The following is a 17,921-nucleotide window of genomic DNA, read 5'->3' on the forward strand; positions in this document are numbered from 1 at the left end:
CCAATCTCTCCCTCTAGAACAGGAAACCTAAACCATTATGGGTTGTGGACTGTCTCACATAACCCAATTTGTCTGGAAAGACTTCTTACTCAATTTGTCCCTGACAGGGAGAAGGGGCTCAGGGAAGATGCTAAGCTTCTGGAGAAGCCAGTCTTGTTTAAGATGTGGCCACAGATAATTTCCCAAGTACATAATTCATATGATTCACTTGAAAAGTCTGTTTTGAGATCCATTAAAAATTCAAACTATCACACTTCGTTGGGTTTTATCACATACAAGGGTATTTTCTTTAGTTCATCCCAATGGTACTGAGAAAGAGAGGCATAGATTGAGAAGGACAGAAACCGACCAGAAACTCACATGACAAATGTTTCTGAAGACATCTAGTTCATTCTCCTGATTCTAGGCAAAATATTCATTGAGAGTTTAATCTCAATGATGGGTGCCAGCATCCTATTCCCCCCCCAATGGCCCTCCGTTGACCATGACCCATAGAAAAATAATCAGTCTTAGCTTACACTCCAATAGATTGCAACAAATGGGGGTCTATATGTCAGATCTGAAAGCTGACTTCTGCTTGCTGCTCCAGGGTACATGCCACCCTCTTCCAGCTCGCATGCTAGCATCCACTTCTCTGCATTTCCAGCAGTGATGCTAGACAAGACACACTAGCAGAGTCAGTCTCTCCCTCTCTCTCTCTCTTTTTTTAATGTAACGTATGCTATTGTCTTAGGTCTATATTTTGAGAAATATTTGCTTCAAAGCCAGATGAAAGTAAGCTTTATGGTGAATCTAGCACTTGGACCACACTTTTGCCACCTTTGACAAATGGAGATTTGCCTCATGTGCCAAGGGCCAGATGCTATACCGCTCTCTAGGAAGTCAAAAGAGAATGGATTTCAGTTCTCCATAAAAGAAATCTGCCCCCCACCCTGTTCCACCAACCTCAGTTCCCACCCTCATCGAATGTATTTCAATCATTTCAAATCTTTCGTGTTTCTTTTCCATGGCTGTCCTACCTTTCAGAGAGTGTAGTTCTATAATCTTCTTTCCAAATGAAAGGAAACCAAATGATTTGGTCTTAGAGGGGCAGAAAGGGCATAGACATGCACCATTTAACTGTGCACTGCAGCGGTGTCTTTCTTCTTAGCAATTGTTCAACAGCATTCTTACCTTCAGGCTTTTCAGTCCTGCTCCTCTTTCTGTAGCTCTGGTGTTGGACATTTGCTCATTATTTGTCAATAAGAAACACATTCAAGTTATCAGGATAATACCAAAGGCAAATAATCACATCCTAATCATAGAAACCATGTTAAGGCCACGCAGTCAATTTGAAAAAAAAATTCATTAGAATGGATTAATTTTTTAAAATGTTTTCTTTCTGGATTACAATATATTTTTCCGGTGGTAGAATCTATTCTTTAACACCATCTGGTAAAATCAATGGTTTTGGTAGTCCCTGGACTGGTTCAGTTCTTAAGGCAAAAAGATCCCTTGTTTGAAGTAGCCACTTGAAAGAAAGTGAGGGTTTGCTCTTGGAAAGAAAACCTGAGTAAGTTCAAGGAGCACATTTAGTCACTATCAGGAAAGATAACTGTCAGTTTCTTCATACTTCCAGGAGGCGGCACCAGCATAGAGACATGCAAACCAACGAAGAGCATAATATACTCACCCTACTCCTTGATCCCAAACCAGTCTCGGTGATTCACAGGAACTTCTTCTAAGACCCAGGGAGTGCGATCAATCTGTAATGATTCTTGACTACACACATAACAGTGTCAATAGAGAGTCACTGGGATCCATCTTAACCCTGGGTATCCAAAATGTCTACCTTTAGGGATGGCTCCTGCCAATAAAAGGTCCATCTTGTTGCAGGTAAAAGACAGATGCAGATTCACATCAATTACCTAAGGCCCAAGAATGTCAAAGAGTTCTGGGTGTGGAAGAGAAGTGGTTAAGAGATGGTGGCATAGGAGAGGAGAATTGTAGACATACATGGAAGAAGAAGAAATACACACAAAACTGAGGATCTCATTTATATATATAGGAAACACAGTACCACATCATTCATCTCCGTACCACCAAACAGAAGCCAAGGACATTTGGAAATGTGCTGTCCTAAAGTATAAATTTTTTTCTATCTCTGAATAGGACACTTGCTAAGCAAATGTATGGGATTAAAAAAAAAAGATTGTTAGTTATAGGGAGGAGGAACATGTTTGAATTTCTTAAGAGAACAACTCTTTTTAGGTACTTTAAAAGCACCCATGTGAAAGGAAGCACAACTAATTTTAATTGCAAGCCATTTTTGGAATTTACTAAAACAAGTTCTGTAAGTTCTTCCCTAGCATCACATTGGTTAGTTTATTCTAGTTCCTATATATTTGCGAAGATAATAAAACTGCATTTCTCTATCAATACTCTATAAATCATAATGGTCATCCAACCATTTATTTAATGGAAGTTTAAGTTCATATCCTATCCTTATCCCTTACTTGCCTATATGCCTTACAAGTTAAGGCAACTCTCATTGCAGTCAAGTAGTTCAGAATGGTCTCCTTTAAACATTCTGTTCCAGTGTCCCCCAAAGCACGCAAAGTGTGCTGATCTTCAGCGTGGAAAATATGCACACTGGAAGTCGATTTAAATCCCTGGATAGAACTAGAACCAGGGCAATTCTAGGGTGAGGTGGGGTAGAGTTTATAATGCCTTATCACCCATCACAAATAGATTGTTTCACTGACCAGCCCCCTTCAGGTAAGGTAAGGTTACATGGGGAAGCTAAGCTGGTGCCCTTTACCCAAGATTAAGGGAATGAAGCAGGGTGGGTGGGGGGATCAGAAGAATTTGAAAGTTTGAGGGGACAAGCAGCTGGGGAGGGAGGCTGATGTGGTAATTCAGCAGCTGAATCTCCATTCTGCTGTGATTTACAGCGACAGACTTTCACTGGCTGTGTCACAAACCCCTGGTGATTGGGGTTTATCGCTCTTTATTGGCTCTTAATTACTGCATTTGCACACACAGTGTAATAAAGCACTAACACAAAAGGGTGGTTTGCAGGTTAAAAATTCCCAAACCACAGCTCTAATTTCCCTGATCCTTGCCTGTGCATTTATAGTCCATCATGGAAGGATCAAGTCTGATTTGTTTAGGCCCAATTAGCCCAGGTTTAGGAAACTGGTAAAACCAAGCAGTATTTTAGTTCTAACCTGTAGGGCTGGTGCAGGGGCTACCCTGGTGACTGACCTTGTCTTTATTCATTGTATCAGAAAAATAAAAAAACTCTATTTCATTAGCTTAAGCGAGTGCACATTTAAAACAGCCTGATCATTGCTTGTTTCTTCCATAGAATAGTAACATTTTGTGAAAAGGCTTAGAATGTGTAATGTCTCATGTCAGGGGGGAAAGTCAACAATTTAACATAATTGCCCGTTTATCATTATTTAAAGGTTGCAGGGGAGAAAGAGAGAGGGGGGAGGGGGAGAGGGGGAGAGAGAGAGAGAGGGAGGGGGGAGGGGGGAGAGAGAGACGAGGTGGGGGGGAGAGCGAGATAAGTAATACATGCTTTTCTCCGTCTCCTGGTCTCAGAGATAATAGGTGTAGAAGTGTTTTTGAAAAAGTAAAAGCACTCATAAATGTCAGGCTTTGTGATTATTGTCATTTTTAGTCATCAGTACTGAGGGCTGGAATGGCTTAAATATGCTATTTGCCTTGTAACCAAGGTAGTTGAGAATAAACCTGATTTTTATGGCAATATATCACATGCAATCAGATTCACATTGCTCATTGGATGGGTAGATGTGATAAATTGCTGTCTACAATATTATCACCAGAGGTGGCCCTGAAAGTCAGCAGAGATTTGTGACAGCATTAGCTGTGTGACCTTCTCAAAGTCACCACCATCTCTGGGTCTCACTTTCTCTATGAAATGATGGTCTATTTGTCAATTGTCATGTTAACTGGGGATGGAATACAATAAAGAAATGTAATTCTCAAGCCATTTTACTAATACAGTTAAAACTCACTGATTTGGACTAACAGAGGGGAAGGATTATCTGAAGAAGAAAGTCCTGAATTACAAAATAGGTTCGAAGAATGACAGTTTCATTGCTTGAAGTCTGTTTTGTAATTCAAACTCACTCTAAAACATTGCCTTAGTGGAGGTCCTCATGAGAACTGCTTTAGCAGATAAATTTGTAATGAATATAATTATATCTAAAACAATGCTTCCGACATTTGAAAAAGGTTTGTTCTCTTAAGGAAAAATTCAACTGGCAGTCTAGTCTAAACTCTTCATTTGCTTAACAAACCTCTCGACCTCTCTTAGACTGTAGACTGGTCCCTGTCCAGTTTATCTCAAATTATAAATTAGAGGGCTCCAAAGTAATGAGGTTCCACTGCCTTTTCTACCTTCTTCTCCATTGATTTGTTTTTGGCATCACCACTAAATAGTGGGAACAGATTCAAGTTCACCTCTTGCCCCTTCTCTTGCTCACTCTCAGAAAACTGCAGGTAGCAAGAAGGAAGGAGATAAAGGCAAGCTCCTTGGTAATCCAGAAACGGAATAAGCAATTGTTGGATAGGCAACACTGATCATACTATTATCCATAGTTGAGAAAGGGGTCGACTTATTTCCAAAGGTTGTCTGGAGGAATGACCAAAAAAAAGTGATTTGAAAGATGCCTGGCAAGTAGCACTATGGTCAGAGAAGTTGGAAATATCTAGGATCTACTGAAATATTTTTCTATTTGCATATCAAAAATCAGATAATCTGGAAATCGTGGGGCTGGCAACAAAGTTACTTGATAATTTTGCAGCAGTATTAGCTGAGGAAATATCTGGGTGAAAAGTAAAAATTCAGCCAGATGTGTGCAGGTTTTTTTGTTTATGTAACATCAAACATCTGGTTATTTGAGAACTTCTGGGCAGTTGGCATCCTGTGGATGTTTTAGAGTCATCTTGATACAGTCCATGGCTCCTTTTTAACCGTGCTGGGTATGAATGATGAATTCGTGACAGCCACGTATCCAATCCAGCTCAATGTTTCACTCTGCAACTCACTTGAATGATATAATTAGGTTCTCCGTGGCCTGATAATAATATGAGAAAAAAGACCGGGAAGAAGGTTCTAAATACTCTAGGCATCAGGTGAGCCACTACAAAGCTCAAATGAGCCACGTGAATGGCATCAGTTCACACTGGTGGGAGAGGAAGTTACTGCTTTTTGACACATGGTAAAACCTTGATTAATTGGAATCCATAAGGGATGGATGGAATTTTCAATAAGAATACTCATTTTGTCTCATTCTTAGCTAATCACACTTTTTGTTTTCTCAAAATGCTTGTATCCACTTTCTTGCCTCAGGCAAGCGGCCTCTAATGTTTGAGGGTCAATCCAGATGGAGAGAAGATAGAGGAGACAGAGCTGAGTGTGACCCAACCATGGGTCATCTCTTGGCAAGTGATTGAAAAAAAAATCAATTCCTTGCAGTCTTCTTTTCTGGTACTACTGCTGCTTCCTCATCAATGTGGAGTACTGGGGCGGGGGGCAATTCAGTTAGTTGGGGTACTGGTTAGGTGAGCTCTGGTTAATCAAGGTTTTACAATAAAAGACCTCGCCAATGCTTGGTAAGATTATGTCCTGAAGAAAGTCATTTTTAAATTTAGTTCTTGGAAAGTGCTCTGTGTTTCCAAACCCATATTATACTGCAGACTGGCAAACTAACTTTTCCGTCAGGGTCCTGAGGAGTGGAGAGAGAAAGAGAGGAGCAGTGGTGTAACCATTGTCTCTGAAGGAGAAAAGTTTCGGCTTGCCTGTCTGTTCGTCTCTGATTGGGAAACACTATTCTTCACCTTAAGACGCCCATGGTATCTTGGTCGTACAAGAGCCGATCGTACATGCTTCAATATAATTCTCATGCCCTTTGGGCCATGGAGGATTCTGTTTTCAGGTCCTCTCCTGTACTTACCCAACGTGTCTTTCCATCATTTGGTGTTGTGGCTTCTGAGCTCGCCCCTATTTCTCGTTGCTTGGTTGAAGGCTATTCATTCTTTCTAGCCCCGAATAGCATTAAGGAGCCGAAGGAATGCCAAGTAAGATGGTTTTTTCTCACAACGGTAGCCTGGATAACCATTACACCTACCTGAACTAAGAACACAGCTAAGGAGAAGCCACATCAGGGATGCACACACAAAGAGTATCAGTTAGGTGACGCGCTTGTTTAAATATACAAAATATCTTTGTAAAGTCTATATATGTGGTGACTTATTGAAGAAAGACCCCATTTAACTTGAAACTGAGCTTGTTCTTTGGCTTTCAAGTTGAGTGGGGCCAGCTTAAATAGGCCATCACATATAGAGAGCAACGTCTCATCACTCATACACATGATGGAAGAAGCCAGCCAGCCACTGTAAGCAACCATCATACCATCATGCCTTAGGGGAAAAAAGGCTGTAACCTGACTTTTCAGTAGATGGATTTGATTTCTCACACCACTCATCCGAGGCAGGTGGGGACAGTCTTAAGGAAAGCCTCGGGCTCTTGAAAGCCTAGGGCGTTGAAACCTACACCACGGCCTTCATAAGGCAAGCGGTCTGGTGTGTGAGGGGAGGGAAGGGGTGTGGATGGGAAGCCTCTGTCTGGGAGTTTAAGAAGGGACCCAAGTTAGATCAAAACTGCGGGCGGTGCCCTGGAGCCTTTCTAGGTCCCAAAGCTGCCAGGCAGGGGAATAACCTGGTCATTCCACTTTATGTGTGAGTCTTGTGCTCTCTCCTCAATAATAAGATAACAGTCTTGCCGATTACTCGTCACTAAGGGTACCCGGTTGTGGTGACATTGAGGCTGACCTTGGAGTCACCGCCCCCGCTGCCGCACTCTCCTTTGTCGTACCACCATTTGTTTTTCAATTTGTCCAAGAGGCCTTGCTCATTCAGTTTTAATACTGCCAGGTTAACAGCATTTCTTGAAACGATAAAACATAACTTGTAAGAAAATGCACAAATGCTTAGGAAATCGTTAACGTATAAAAAGGAGCACAAGAGGACAAATTGGCTAAATTTCACAGAACGTGGAGCTATAAAAATGTCTGTACAGCAAATACAGGGTTAAATATTGGAAGGTGGCATGGAGGATAACATTTGCTCAAAACTGAAGTGTGCGGGATGGGGAGATTGTCTTTGATAAAGAAAGTAACAAGAACACCACATCCATGCAATTAACATTCGTCACATATGGTACCATAACTTGGCTTTTACCATTTAAATTGAAAAAGCCGTTGAACTGTAAAATTAAACAGCAACAAACAGTCAGAGAGGACAACACAGAGAGAGAACATTAAAAAAAAATGGATGCATTAAATAGATGAGACCATAATTTACCGTCTTATTTAACTCCATGGAATATTGTAGATTTTAAACTTTTAAAAGTTACCTCAAAATCCACAAGAAAGAAAATGACAACAAAATGCATCAGGGTAGGTGGAATACTATAACAACACGGATATTGTTATATTATTCCACCCACCTTAATGCTGAGCCTTTAGGGGTTGCCACACCATAGCCTTTGGAATCCAGATTTCCACCAACTTTCATCGTATCACACGGTTTTCTCTGCTCAATGTACTCATTCATGGTTGACTCCAGCAGGAAGGCGAACTTTCCCTTGGACTTCCGCACTCGGGCCACTCCGTCTGCTGTTGTTTTGGTAAACACAGATGGCTCTGCTGATTTCATGTAAGACCACATTTTCTCATAGACAGCAATCTTGGATCTCTGCAACAGAGATGAGAATTCTTAGAGCTACCAGATATTAAAACTGGAAGAGGCCTCAGTGCAGTGGTTTTCAAATAGTTTTGATTGCCACCCACAGTAAGAAAAGCACGTTACACTGCAACCCAGTAAGTACATTCATACGTATGTAAGCATGGTTCCAAAATAGGTTTCTCAAAACCACAGTCATCTTTGCTGTGTGTGATGCTCTCTGATATCTTCTATTCTATTTGAATTCACTTAGAAAAATGCCAGTCAGGACCCACTACATTGATTTTATGGCTCCAATAATGGGTTTCAACACTTTGAAAAACACTTTCTTAGTTCAATCTTTCTCTCAATTCAGAAATCACTCCTACACTATCCTGCTATGTGATTACCCTTTACTGCCTGAAAAAGAAAAAAAAAACCCCAAAAACGGCTATTGGAAGGGAGTATACAACCATTTTAGTTAGCCTACTCCAGTATGGGGCATTAATTATTCTAAGAAAGTACTTCCTTATTCTGACCTGAAATTTGTTTCTCTATGACTCCTACCCTTTACTGCTATCCACTAGAGCTATGCAAAGTAATTCTGTTCCTTCTTCTACACGGTGGTCCTCCAGATATTGCAAGGTTGTTGTTATGCCCCCTCTTCATCTCTTCATCAGGTTAAACTCCACTGATGTCTAATACTATTCCCGGAAGCCTCATAGAACCCCATGGGTCTTTCTCCCATGGGGTTCTAGCTAGCAGTGTCTCTCTTAAACTGGAGTGTCTAGAAATAAGCATGGCATCCCTGTTATACGACAAGGACAGAATGAAAAAAACTGCTTCCCGTCATTGGAGCATTATTTTCCATCACTACTGCTTGAGCTTTCATTAACATATTTAGTCTTTCATCCATCCTTTCAACAAATACTTATTGAGCACCTGCTATATACAAACCACTCTGCTGGGGTGTGTGAAGAATATGTGAGTCCTTCCCTCAATTCAGATTGAGGTCAAACCCTCCAAACTGTTAGTTTTTTGTACCATGCCAAGTTTTCCTCATCCTTAGATTTTTGAATTTAATTCCATTAAATTTCAATTCAATTCAGGTGGTCCTTAGAACATGTACTAAATACTTACAGGTCTATGTTAGGCATTTTGGAGAATATAAAGGAAGCATGGTCTCAGTGACCCCATGACTTACAATCGAGTTGGGAGCTAGATCCTTAGGAATGAAAACCCTAGAGAAAAATTAAAAAGAATCTTTGACCAGAAGTGAGATAGCCTGGTAGAAACTATAAACACATGCCGTGTTTTCAAGCATCCTTTTATGGCGTTTTCTGGCCTCTACCTCAGCTTTTTGGATTGTTTATTTAGCTTCTCTTCTCTGGACTTTGGCCAGCTGCATTGTGTCTTTCTTGAGGCTTGCTTGGACCTGCTCAAATAATTCCAGAATTATTTGCACTCCCAGAACTATCACCATGGAAATTAAGCATTGCGTTTATGGCAGTCAGATCCTCAATGAGTCACTGAAATTATTCACTGAGTTGAAATATGCTTGATTTGCATAAAGAACAGGAAGAAAAGCCAATATGGCTGAAGCCGAATGAACAAAAGGGAGAAAGGTAGGCAAAGAGCTGAGAAGAATAATCAGAGGTCAGATCTTGTAGGGCCCTGTAGGTCATGGTAAAAAGTTTGGATTTGTTTTACATGTGATGGGAAACCATTGGAGGACTTGAGGAGGAGTGTGAGAAGATCAGATTTAAAAATTTAAAGCATTACTCTAGCTGCTGTATGGAGACTAGACTATGAGGTGGGCCAGAGTGGAAGCGAGGAGATTGGTTAGGAGGCTATCCTAATGATCCAGGGAAGAGATGGTTGTGACTTGGACTAGGCTGGGAGCAATGGAGGTAGAGGGAAGAGGTTGGATTCAGGATATGGTTTGGGGAGACAGCAAACAAGCCTTGCTGATGGACATCTTCACCTGATGGACCTAGAGACACTTTCAGATTAAACATTTCCAAACCAAACTTACTGTCTTCCTTGTACAGCCTGGTTCTCCTAAATTCGTCAGCAAACTACCTAACATCCAAGCTAGAAAGTTTGGTTTTTATTCTTTCTTCAGCCTCTCATTATGCCATGTTTATTCTAACATAGAAATGCCTGCAGGGTCTGTCCTTTTGTCTTCTTTTCATTCTCATTACCGTTGTCCTGGGGCAGGCTCTCCTGTTTTTGGTCTAGACTGCATTGCCTCCTAACTGGTCTCCCAGCCTCACCTCTCTCTTCAATTTATCCTCCAGTGTTCCTTTCAAATGTAAATCTCATCAGGTTACTTCATTCTTTAAAATTCTCCGATAGTTCCCTAATAGCTACAGGCCAAAATCCAAACTCTTACGTATGATACTCAAGAGTCTTTATGATCTTGACTACTCTCCTAGGAGCCAGTCACAATGGACTACTCACTGTTCACTGAAATACGCCACACATTTGCATATCTTCTACCTCTGGTTACGCTTTTGCTTCTGCCTGAATTATCCCTATTCACCCTACAAGATCCAGAGTGAATATCATGTCTTCTGTGAAATCTTTCTTGACTCACCTCAGTCCCCACAGAAGTGCTTCCTCAGCTAGTCTCCCAAAGTACTTTGTTCGTACGTTTGCTATAGAGCTTTTACTAAATTGCATTAAGGTGAGTTGGCTGTGGGTCTGTCTTCTCCATGTTTCTGGGTGATTTTGAGGACAAGTCCATGCCTGATTCATTTTGGTAGCCCTCTTGGAATCCAGCATAATGCCTGATGTATGGTAGGTACTCAAGATATATTTAATAACTGACCTTAGGCCCGATCAGGGTGACAACAAGATTCTTGGTCAAAGATATCAGAAGGTTGGTGAAAATGGCTACCAGCACTAATTTTATAGCACTGTAGAATTCTAGAGCTGAAGTTACTCTAAAGATCATTGGATCTTTCTTTTTTGTAAATAGGTTCATTAGAAAACAAACTTATGGTTACCAACAGGGAAAGGGGGGGGAAGGATAAATTGGGAGATTGGGATTGACATATACACACTACTCTATATAAAATAGATAGCTAATAAGAACCTGCTGTATAGCACAGGGAACTCTACTCAGTACTCTGTAATGGCCTATATGGGAAAAGAATCTTAAAAAAAAGAATGTATGTATGTATATGTATAATTTTTTTAACGTCTTTATTGGAATATAATTGCTTTACAATTATATGTATGATTGAATCATTTTGCTGTACACCTGAAACTAACAACATTGTAAATCAACTATATTCCAATAAAAGTTAATTAAAAAAAAAGATCATTGGATCTTTCTCAGCTAAACCACTCAGGATATATGTTTTATAATCCGTGGTTTGTTTGGTTTTTTGCCACTTAGCCTGCCTTTGATGTCCACCCTAATAACTTTCCTCCTAATAAGATTGAAATGAAATCTCATCCGTTGAAATTTATGCTCATTTCACATCACGTTATCCTCATCTGACACATGAAACAATTTCTAAGCATCATAATGAAATATTCTCAATGACTTTATTTCATTTCAGTAGGAATTTCCTAGACAATTGCTCAAAGAATTTTTCAAAGTAGTAAATAATTCCGATGCACAGAAAGATACAAAAAATTATGTTAAGAACGCCTGTGTACCTGCCACGAAACTTAAGAAATAAAATATTATGAAGTTAGTTGAAGTGTGCCTATGTATCCTCCCTAATTGCATACCCCTCCTCTGGGCCAAAAGTAATCTCTATACTGAATTTGGTCTTTATCATTCCCTTGCATCTCTTTATACTTTTTCTCCTTTGTAATGGCTGCATAGCATTTTAATCTACGAATATATCATACCTTATTTACCCAATCCCCTACTGAAGGACTCTTAGGCCAGTTCCAAGTTTTTGCTATTATAGACAACACTGTGGTGGGTGCGTACCTTTGTTCACTTACAAAGAGGCATTTTGTGTTCTTCGTCTTGGCCCAATCAAATCTAAGTGAAAGGGAGAGGGAGTTAGAACAATTTGTCTCTTACACAATTTGCAAATAGGCCATTGCTTCCAAAGGTAAATTTATAAGGCAAGGGCAAAGGGGTCCATGAAGTTTGATCTGAGTGTAGTATAGTTTGGACTCATTTACTTCATCATTTACTTGAGCTCTTTGATTGCTGATACAGGTTAAAAGGTTTATTCCTTTAGGTAATGATGCATTTCTAGGAGAAAAAATGGCAGTACTTGAAGTGGGTACTTTAAATGTGTGTGGTGTACATGCAACAGATATTAATGAATGCAGTAAATGAAAAGTTAGTTAGTGGCAGAAATGATTGGGTCCTGCTTGATGACTGATTTCTGAGGGACGTTAGAAAGGGGAAAAAGAAATGGCTCATCAGTGAGAAAAATTAAGCTGAAATGTTTACCTTCCTAACTAGTGTTTAAGTGACAGTATAACATTGAGAAAAAAATATCGCTAGCATTTTGGGTTTTTTTTGCAGTCTGTCTTATTTTGGTTGAAATATTGAAGGCAATAAAAGGTATTGGATCTTAGCTCAATCATCTGGAAGAAATTTTAAAATTTATGGGCAGGATGTGTAACAGCAAATTCATTTTTCTCTAACCCACCACGATTCATTTATTTCATCCCACAGAGCACCATTTTGTACTAAGAAGGAGTAGACAATGGTTATGTAGAGAGGCCATAAGAAATTCTCTTAGAACTGCTAGATAATTAGCAAATGAAATCCAGAAAGAGAAATACACGAATGGGGGAGGAACAGATTAACCCCAAACGGCAGCTAAAGTAGCACACTAGCATTCACGGATTCTACAGTCACTGTTCTGACGATCTGTGATAGACCATGAAGGTCAATGATATGGAGAAGTTTGCTTTTTTGTTGCGGTGAGAATTTGAATCTTGGGCTCTGTGAGGCTGGTGTGTGGAAGCAAGTGGCTAGTGAGGGCGCTCAGCCCACCACTCAGCCCTTGGCTTTCTTTGCAATGGTGTTTGTTGCTCCTTGTCACTGTGCATAAAAGTGTTCCTCTGTAGACCCAGGTCAGTACAAGGTAACTGTATGGTGCAGTGGTCGAGAGTATGGAGTCACACTGCTTGTGTTATAATCCCATTTGCCTAGTGTATAAATGATCTGGCCCCTATGTGTCTCAATTTCCTCATCCATAAAATGGGATGATTTTTTTAAAAAGTGTCCACTTCAAAGGTTTATTGAGAGAAATTACATGAGTTAACACAAGCATCTCACTTAGAACAGTGCCTGACACACAGGAAGTGCCGAAAAACAGTACATATATTTATAGTACAGAAAGCGTAATTTGCTTTAGTGGCAGAATTTAATAGCACTATAAATTACTTCAGTCCCATATTTACAGGAACATTACTTCATTTTATAAAGGAAATTATATGTGCAAGTATTATTCACGTATCTGGATCTTCAGACACATTCCTGGTGAATGTGCATGGTCTGCCGTCAGCGAAAATCATTATCATGTGATTTGGATTTAAAAATTTTTGTTGGTGGAGGAAAAATGGGTAGAATGGCAAATTTTCTTTTTTTAAACATCTTTATAGGAGTGTAATTGCTTTACAATGGTGTGTTAGTTTCTGCTGTATAACAAAGTGAATCAGCTATATGTATACATATATCCCCATAACCCCTCCCTCTCGCGTCTCTCTCCCTCCCACCCTCCCTATCCCACGCCTCTAGGTGGCCACAAAGCACCGAGCTGATCTCCCTGTGCTATGCGGCTGCTTCCCACTAGCTATCTAGCAAATTTCCTTTTAAATTTATGTTTTGTGGTTTAGTTGAGGTTCATACATTAAAATCCTCATTAGCCAGAACACCGCTACTGGGAAGACCTGGTGAATGAAATTTTCTGCTTCCCTCAGAGTTAAATTAGAATATTCACTTGGTCAATAGAACATCCAGTTGGAGTCAGTAGAGTAACAGACTTTTAGGGACAGAAGGGACCTTAAAAACCATCTGGTTCAGCCTTTCCCCCAGTGTTGCAATGGCTTCTCTGCTCAGATGCCTCTAGCGGTCAGGCACTCCCTAGCTCACAAGAGGCTCAGGAAGTAGCTTACTCCATGGTGGGACAGTTCAAGTTGATAGAAAGTTCTTTTTGTTGGGCTGACATCTCTCATGAGAGCCTCTCTCCCCTCCAGTCCTCCTTCTGCCTTTTGCTTGAATTGGGCAATCTCTCGGCTTCCATTTCTCCACTGCATGTAGCACTGATTTTACTGCCTTGTAATGGTCACCCCCAGTGGACTCTGAGCTTCTTCAGAGTAAGGATTACGTCTTTTTTTGTCTCTGTATTCCCACTGTCGAGCATAATGCCTGGCATGCAGGGAACTCTCACTACGGATCTGTGGAACGAATGAATGTTAAAATTGTAGTTCCACCCGCTGGTCCTAATTCTGCCCTCTGAAGTGATACTGAATAACTACGCTCTCTCTTCCACATGATGTACAGCATGAAGACTGTCACCACCGTGTCACCTTTTAATTGTCTCTTATATAAGCTAAATATTTTAACGGGCTTCACTTGTTACTTGTATGACGTGAATTCCAGTCATCCCCTTCCCCTTCTGGTCACCATCTCCCAGATATGTATATTTTTTAATTTTTCAAAGTCCCTCCTAAAATGTGGGCCCCAGAATTGACCACAATATCCTTGATATAGTGGTACTAGCACAAATGACAATGAGACCATTTCTTCCCACGATCTGGACATGAACACAATTTTTCACTCTGACAGGATTCAACAGGCATATTTAGATATGTTGATAGTTGAGAATTAACTGCATTCAGAAAACAGACCAATAAATTGAAAGCATAATTGTCCACAGAGGCATAATCTGCTAATTCACTTTATGGTATTAATTTACTGTCAGCTTGCAGGCAAAGTATTACATAATTTGTGAAGATAGTGTTGGTGCTTGTGACATCTCTATGCCTCAAATGTGTCAGATGTGTTCTGAGTGAATAATTTGAGAGGGCAGAATGAAAGAAAGGTAAGGGGAAGACGGTTTTAGTTACTTCGTACTCCATTGTTCCTCAAAGGGGAATGGTCTAGCTTTATGTATTTATTAACTTTTCTTGGCCACTGTTGCCATCATGCCTATATTGTCCATTTGCATCACTGTATGTATAAGACTAGCCTTGTACAGACATGTCAAAAAGAGGCTAGATTGAGCTTCTAAATCCTCTCCCTTAACCATTGATATGTCCACCACTTAGGCTATCCTTCCTTTAGCTATGTTTTGCTTTTTGCTGAAATACAAGTTCTCCTGCAAGGGGATCACACTTTTGGTTGTTTTCCATCATTTATTCCTCAGTGCATATGTTTCCAATTCTTTTCTGTGAGCAGGGGAGGGGAGGGGGAGGGCATCTTGTACCTGGTAAGGTAAATGGGGAAGAGGTGGTACTGCCCAGGTGGGGAAGTGACAAATGAAGTGCATCAGAAACAGTAAAAGTTAATTCAGTCTTGCTTGATAACAGCCCTAGTAGTACATTTTTATAGATATTCATTCTCAAAATAAAGAGAAAAAAATAATTTGTTGACTTCTTTTAAAAAGTGGGGCTTTCATGTGGGTTAAGGGCAAGACATCCTGGTCTCCAATCTCACATTTCAGGGAGGTATTAATAGAAATATCATGCCCCTTGAAGTTATGCTAAAGTATAGGCACCATTTCAAACAGAATTTATATGGATATGGTCCAGCCCTAGCATACGATTTACAACCACTACCTAACCCACCTGGGAACAGTGTACTGTTTGCGAGCACAGACTCTGGAGTCTGCGTGAGTGAGTTCCCAGCTCCTTCACCTACTAGCTGTATGGCCTTGGGCAAGTTACTTAATTTCTCTGTTTCTGCACTTTGAAAATTGGATAAAAATATAATCTATTTCAGGAGTTGTCATGAGTATTACATGAGTTAACACATGTAAAACCCCTAAAACAGAGCCTAGAACAAAGTAGGAGCTCAATTAAATGTTCATTATTATTGTTTTCCCGACTTAATGGTGGCTTTATCAAAACCCATAAAGTAGGGTTTCTCAATTGGGTAGCACTACTGATATTTGGAGCACTGTTGTTGATCATGATCATCGTTGGTTGTAGGGGTGTCTTGTGCATTGCAGGATGTTTAACAGCATCACTAGCATCTATCCGCTAGATTCCAGTAACGCCTCCTCTTCTCAGGTCGTGACAATAAAAAGAAAATGTCTCCAGATATTGCCAAATGCCTCCTGGGCGGCAAAATCATTGCTGATTGAGAGCCACAGGGGTAGAGGATACTGCGTCCCTTCCTCTATTCCCTCAGAATAGAGCAATAGGACCTTAGAACCACTTTCCCCAAGAGTTTGTTGACTCTGGCTTTCAAAGTCACAGAGCCACTGATGCTACTTTCAACCCACTATTAGCCTATTTCAAAGTCACAGAGCCACTGATGCTACTTTCAACCCACTATCAGACTATTAGCCTGACCTGACCAGAGACGCAGAAGACAAATCAGAATAATAATCTGACTTTGCATGCCAGGGAGGGACACCAGGAAGGTGACCGGAAACTGACCTGGGTTTTCACCTGCACCTTTGGAAAGGAGACATCTGCAATAGTATTCCTTGAGGTAGAAGGAAACCTGTCCCTGGACTTTAGAGCACAGCATGAAAACGTCAGGCAAAGGCCCTTGGGATGTGTACTTGACGTTTGCAAGCAAAACTCAAATGTCTAGGCAAAAGGTGACCTCGCCTGCACTGAAGTTATCTAAAAGCCCAGCCCCCAAAATAACTCAGCCAGGATCATAGCACACCAAGAGAAAAACAAAGAACAGAAACCAGTATTCCATTCCCTTCCTCCCCCTACTTTCACTAAAACACAGTCACAGTGCAGCCACTGATTGTCTGAGGCAAAAGGAAACTGACAAGCAGTCTGAATGTTTAGAAAGGTGTGAACTGACGTGAAGGAAATAAGGACAATGAAATTGGGGCTTCAGTCATGCTTTAGAAATGAAATCATTTCCTGTGTGCCTTGCTCCAAGTCAACATGGAAACCATTTCCTTTGCTTCAGGGAAAAAATGTGTAAAATTCAATGATTCCTTTTCGCAAATGTGCCTCATCAGAGCTACTGATTTCTTTAAAACGCGTGTCAGATGCATTTGGCAAGCCAGATGTGCTCTTCCTCTCTGCCCCAAATTGCTCTGATCCCTTCACGTGGTGAAGTGTGGACACCAGGGGCCTGTAGCAGCGTTACAGTGTGTGACAAGAATGTTCACTTATTCCAGTGCCTCAGTGGGAAGAGCTTGCTGTTAATTTACAATTTGCCCCGACTTTAAACAAAACAAAACTTGAAGAAATAAACGTTTTTAAAGGTGAGTTGTTCACTTTCACCAGAAAGGGTATGGTCAGTGTTAGAGCTGAAGAGGCTGGGCTTGTAGTGGAAAAAGTGTGTCTGTAGCCTTGAATTCAGCAGGCTTGGATGGGGTCTCAGCTTTGTTCCTCATTAACTGTGTGACCTGGGCAAGTTATTGAGCCAGTGGCAATCTCTGAATTTCCATATAGGAGGCCCTTCAGGGTGGCATTCTGGTTGGGATCTATCTGTAAACTATGTTTGCATAGCGAGCACAGTTTTTCCCAGACTTGTTTGTTTGGTGACTTTGGGGTGGATTGGTGGAAAAGAGCAGGTAGGTTAAAAGCCCTCTGTGGCCCCTCTTGACATCACCGGTATGTGCAATACAAACTAGAATCTGCAGACAGAGACCCAAAGCCACCTTTTTTTCATTTGTACCACCTAGTAATGCCACCTGAACCTTTATTAAAAGCAGAAGTTTCAGAGGGGGCTAAGTAATTCAGAAGAGAAAGCAGATTATAGTTTATAATGATGTTCTCTTAATTAAAGGTATGATCTAGAGAAGAAATTGACCAAATTGTTAAGCAATAAATAGTCCACAGTAAAGTTAGAGAAGGCAAAAATGAGTGAGGGGAAGGCATTTTTGTTGGAAACTCTCGCCATTTTCCCCTTTCTTAGTGTCCTGTTCATAGGGCTGGTCTTCTCCAGCCTCTAGAAGGTACCTTATATGATACCAGGAAACCCACTCTCCTTTTCGGGACGTGAATCCCCTATTCAAACAAAAATTATCCCTTGCTCAAGGGTAACAGAA

At 40.7% G+C, this 17,921-nt stretch overlaps 1 protein-coding gene and 1 long non-coding RNA gene across 4 annotated transcripts in view; one reads left to right on the forward strand and one right to left on the reverse strand.

The window, feature by feature from the left end:
- Nucleotides 1-17,921, forward strand: part of LOC132418504 (uncharacterized) — a 330,667-nt gene that overhangs the window by 24,612 nt on the left and 288,134 nt on the right. The gene's annotated exons all lie outside the window — the stretch shown is intronic.
- The window catches only part of GRIA3 (glutamate ionotropic receptor AMPA type subunit 3), a 288,864-nt gene that overhangs the window by 15,813 nt on the left and 255,130 nt on the right, over nt 1-17,921 (reverse strand). The window contains exons 13-14 of one of the 3 annotated variants that reach the window (XM_060002406.2): nt 7,523-7,770; nt 6,847-6,961 (exon numbers count right to left, since the gene is read on the reverse strand). In XM_060002406.2, the coding sequence (XP_059858389.1) occupies nt 6,847-6,961; nt 7,523-7,770 (363 nt within the window). Of the gene's footprint in view, nt 1-6,793; nt 6,962-7,522; nt 7,771-17,921 lie in introns of those variants that run through there. The other 2 variants (XM_060002404.1, XM_060002403.2) reach the window with 2 other exon arrangements.

The sequence above is a fragment of the Delphinus delphis genome, chromosome X, assembly GCF_949987515.2.
Source record: "Delphinus delphis chromosome X, mDelDel1.2, whole genome shotgun sequence".
NCBI classification, from domain to species: Eukaryota; Metazoa; Chordata; class Mammalia; order Artiodactyla; family Delphinidae; genus Delphinus; species Delphinus delphis.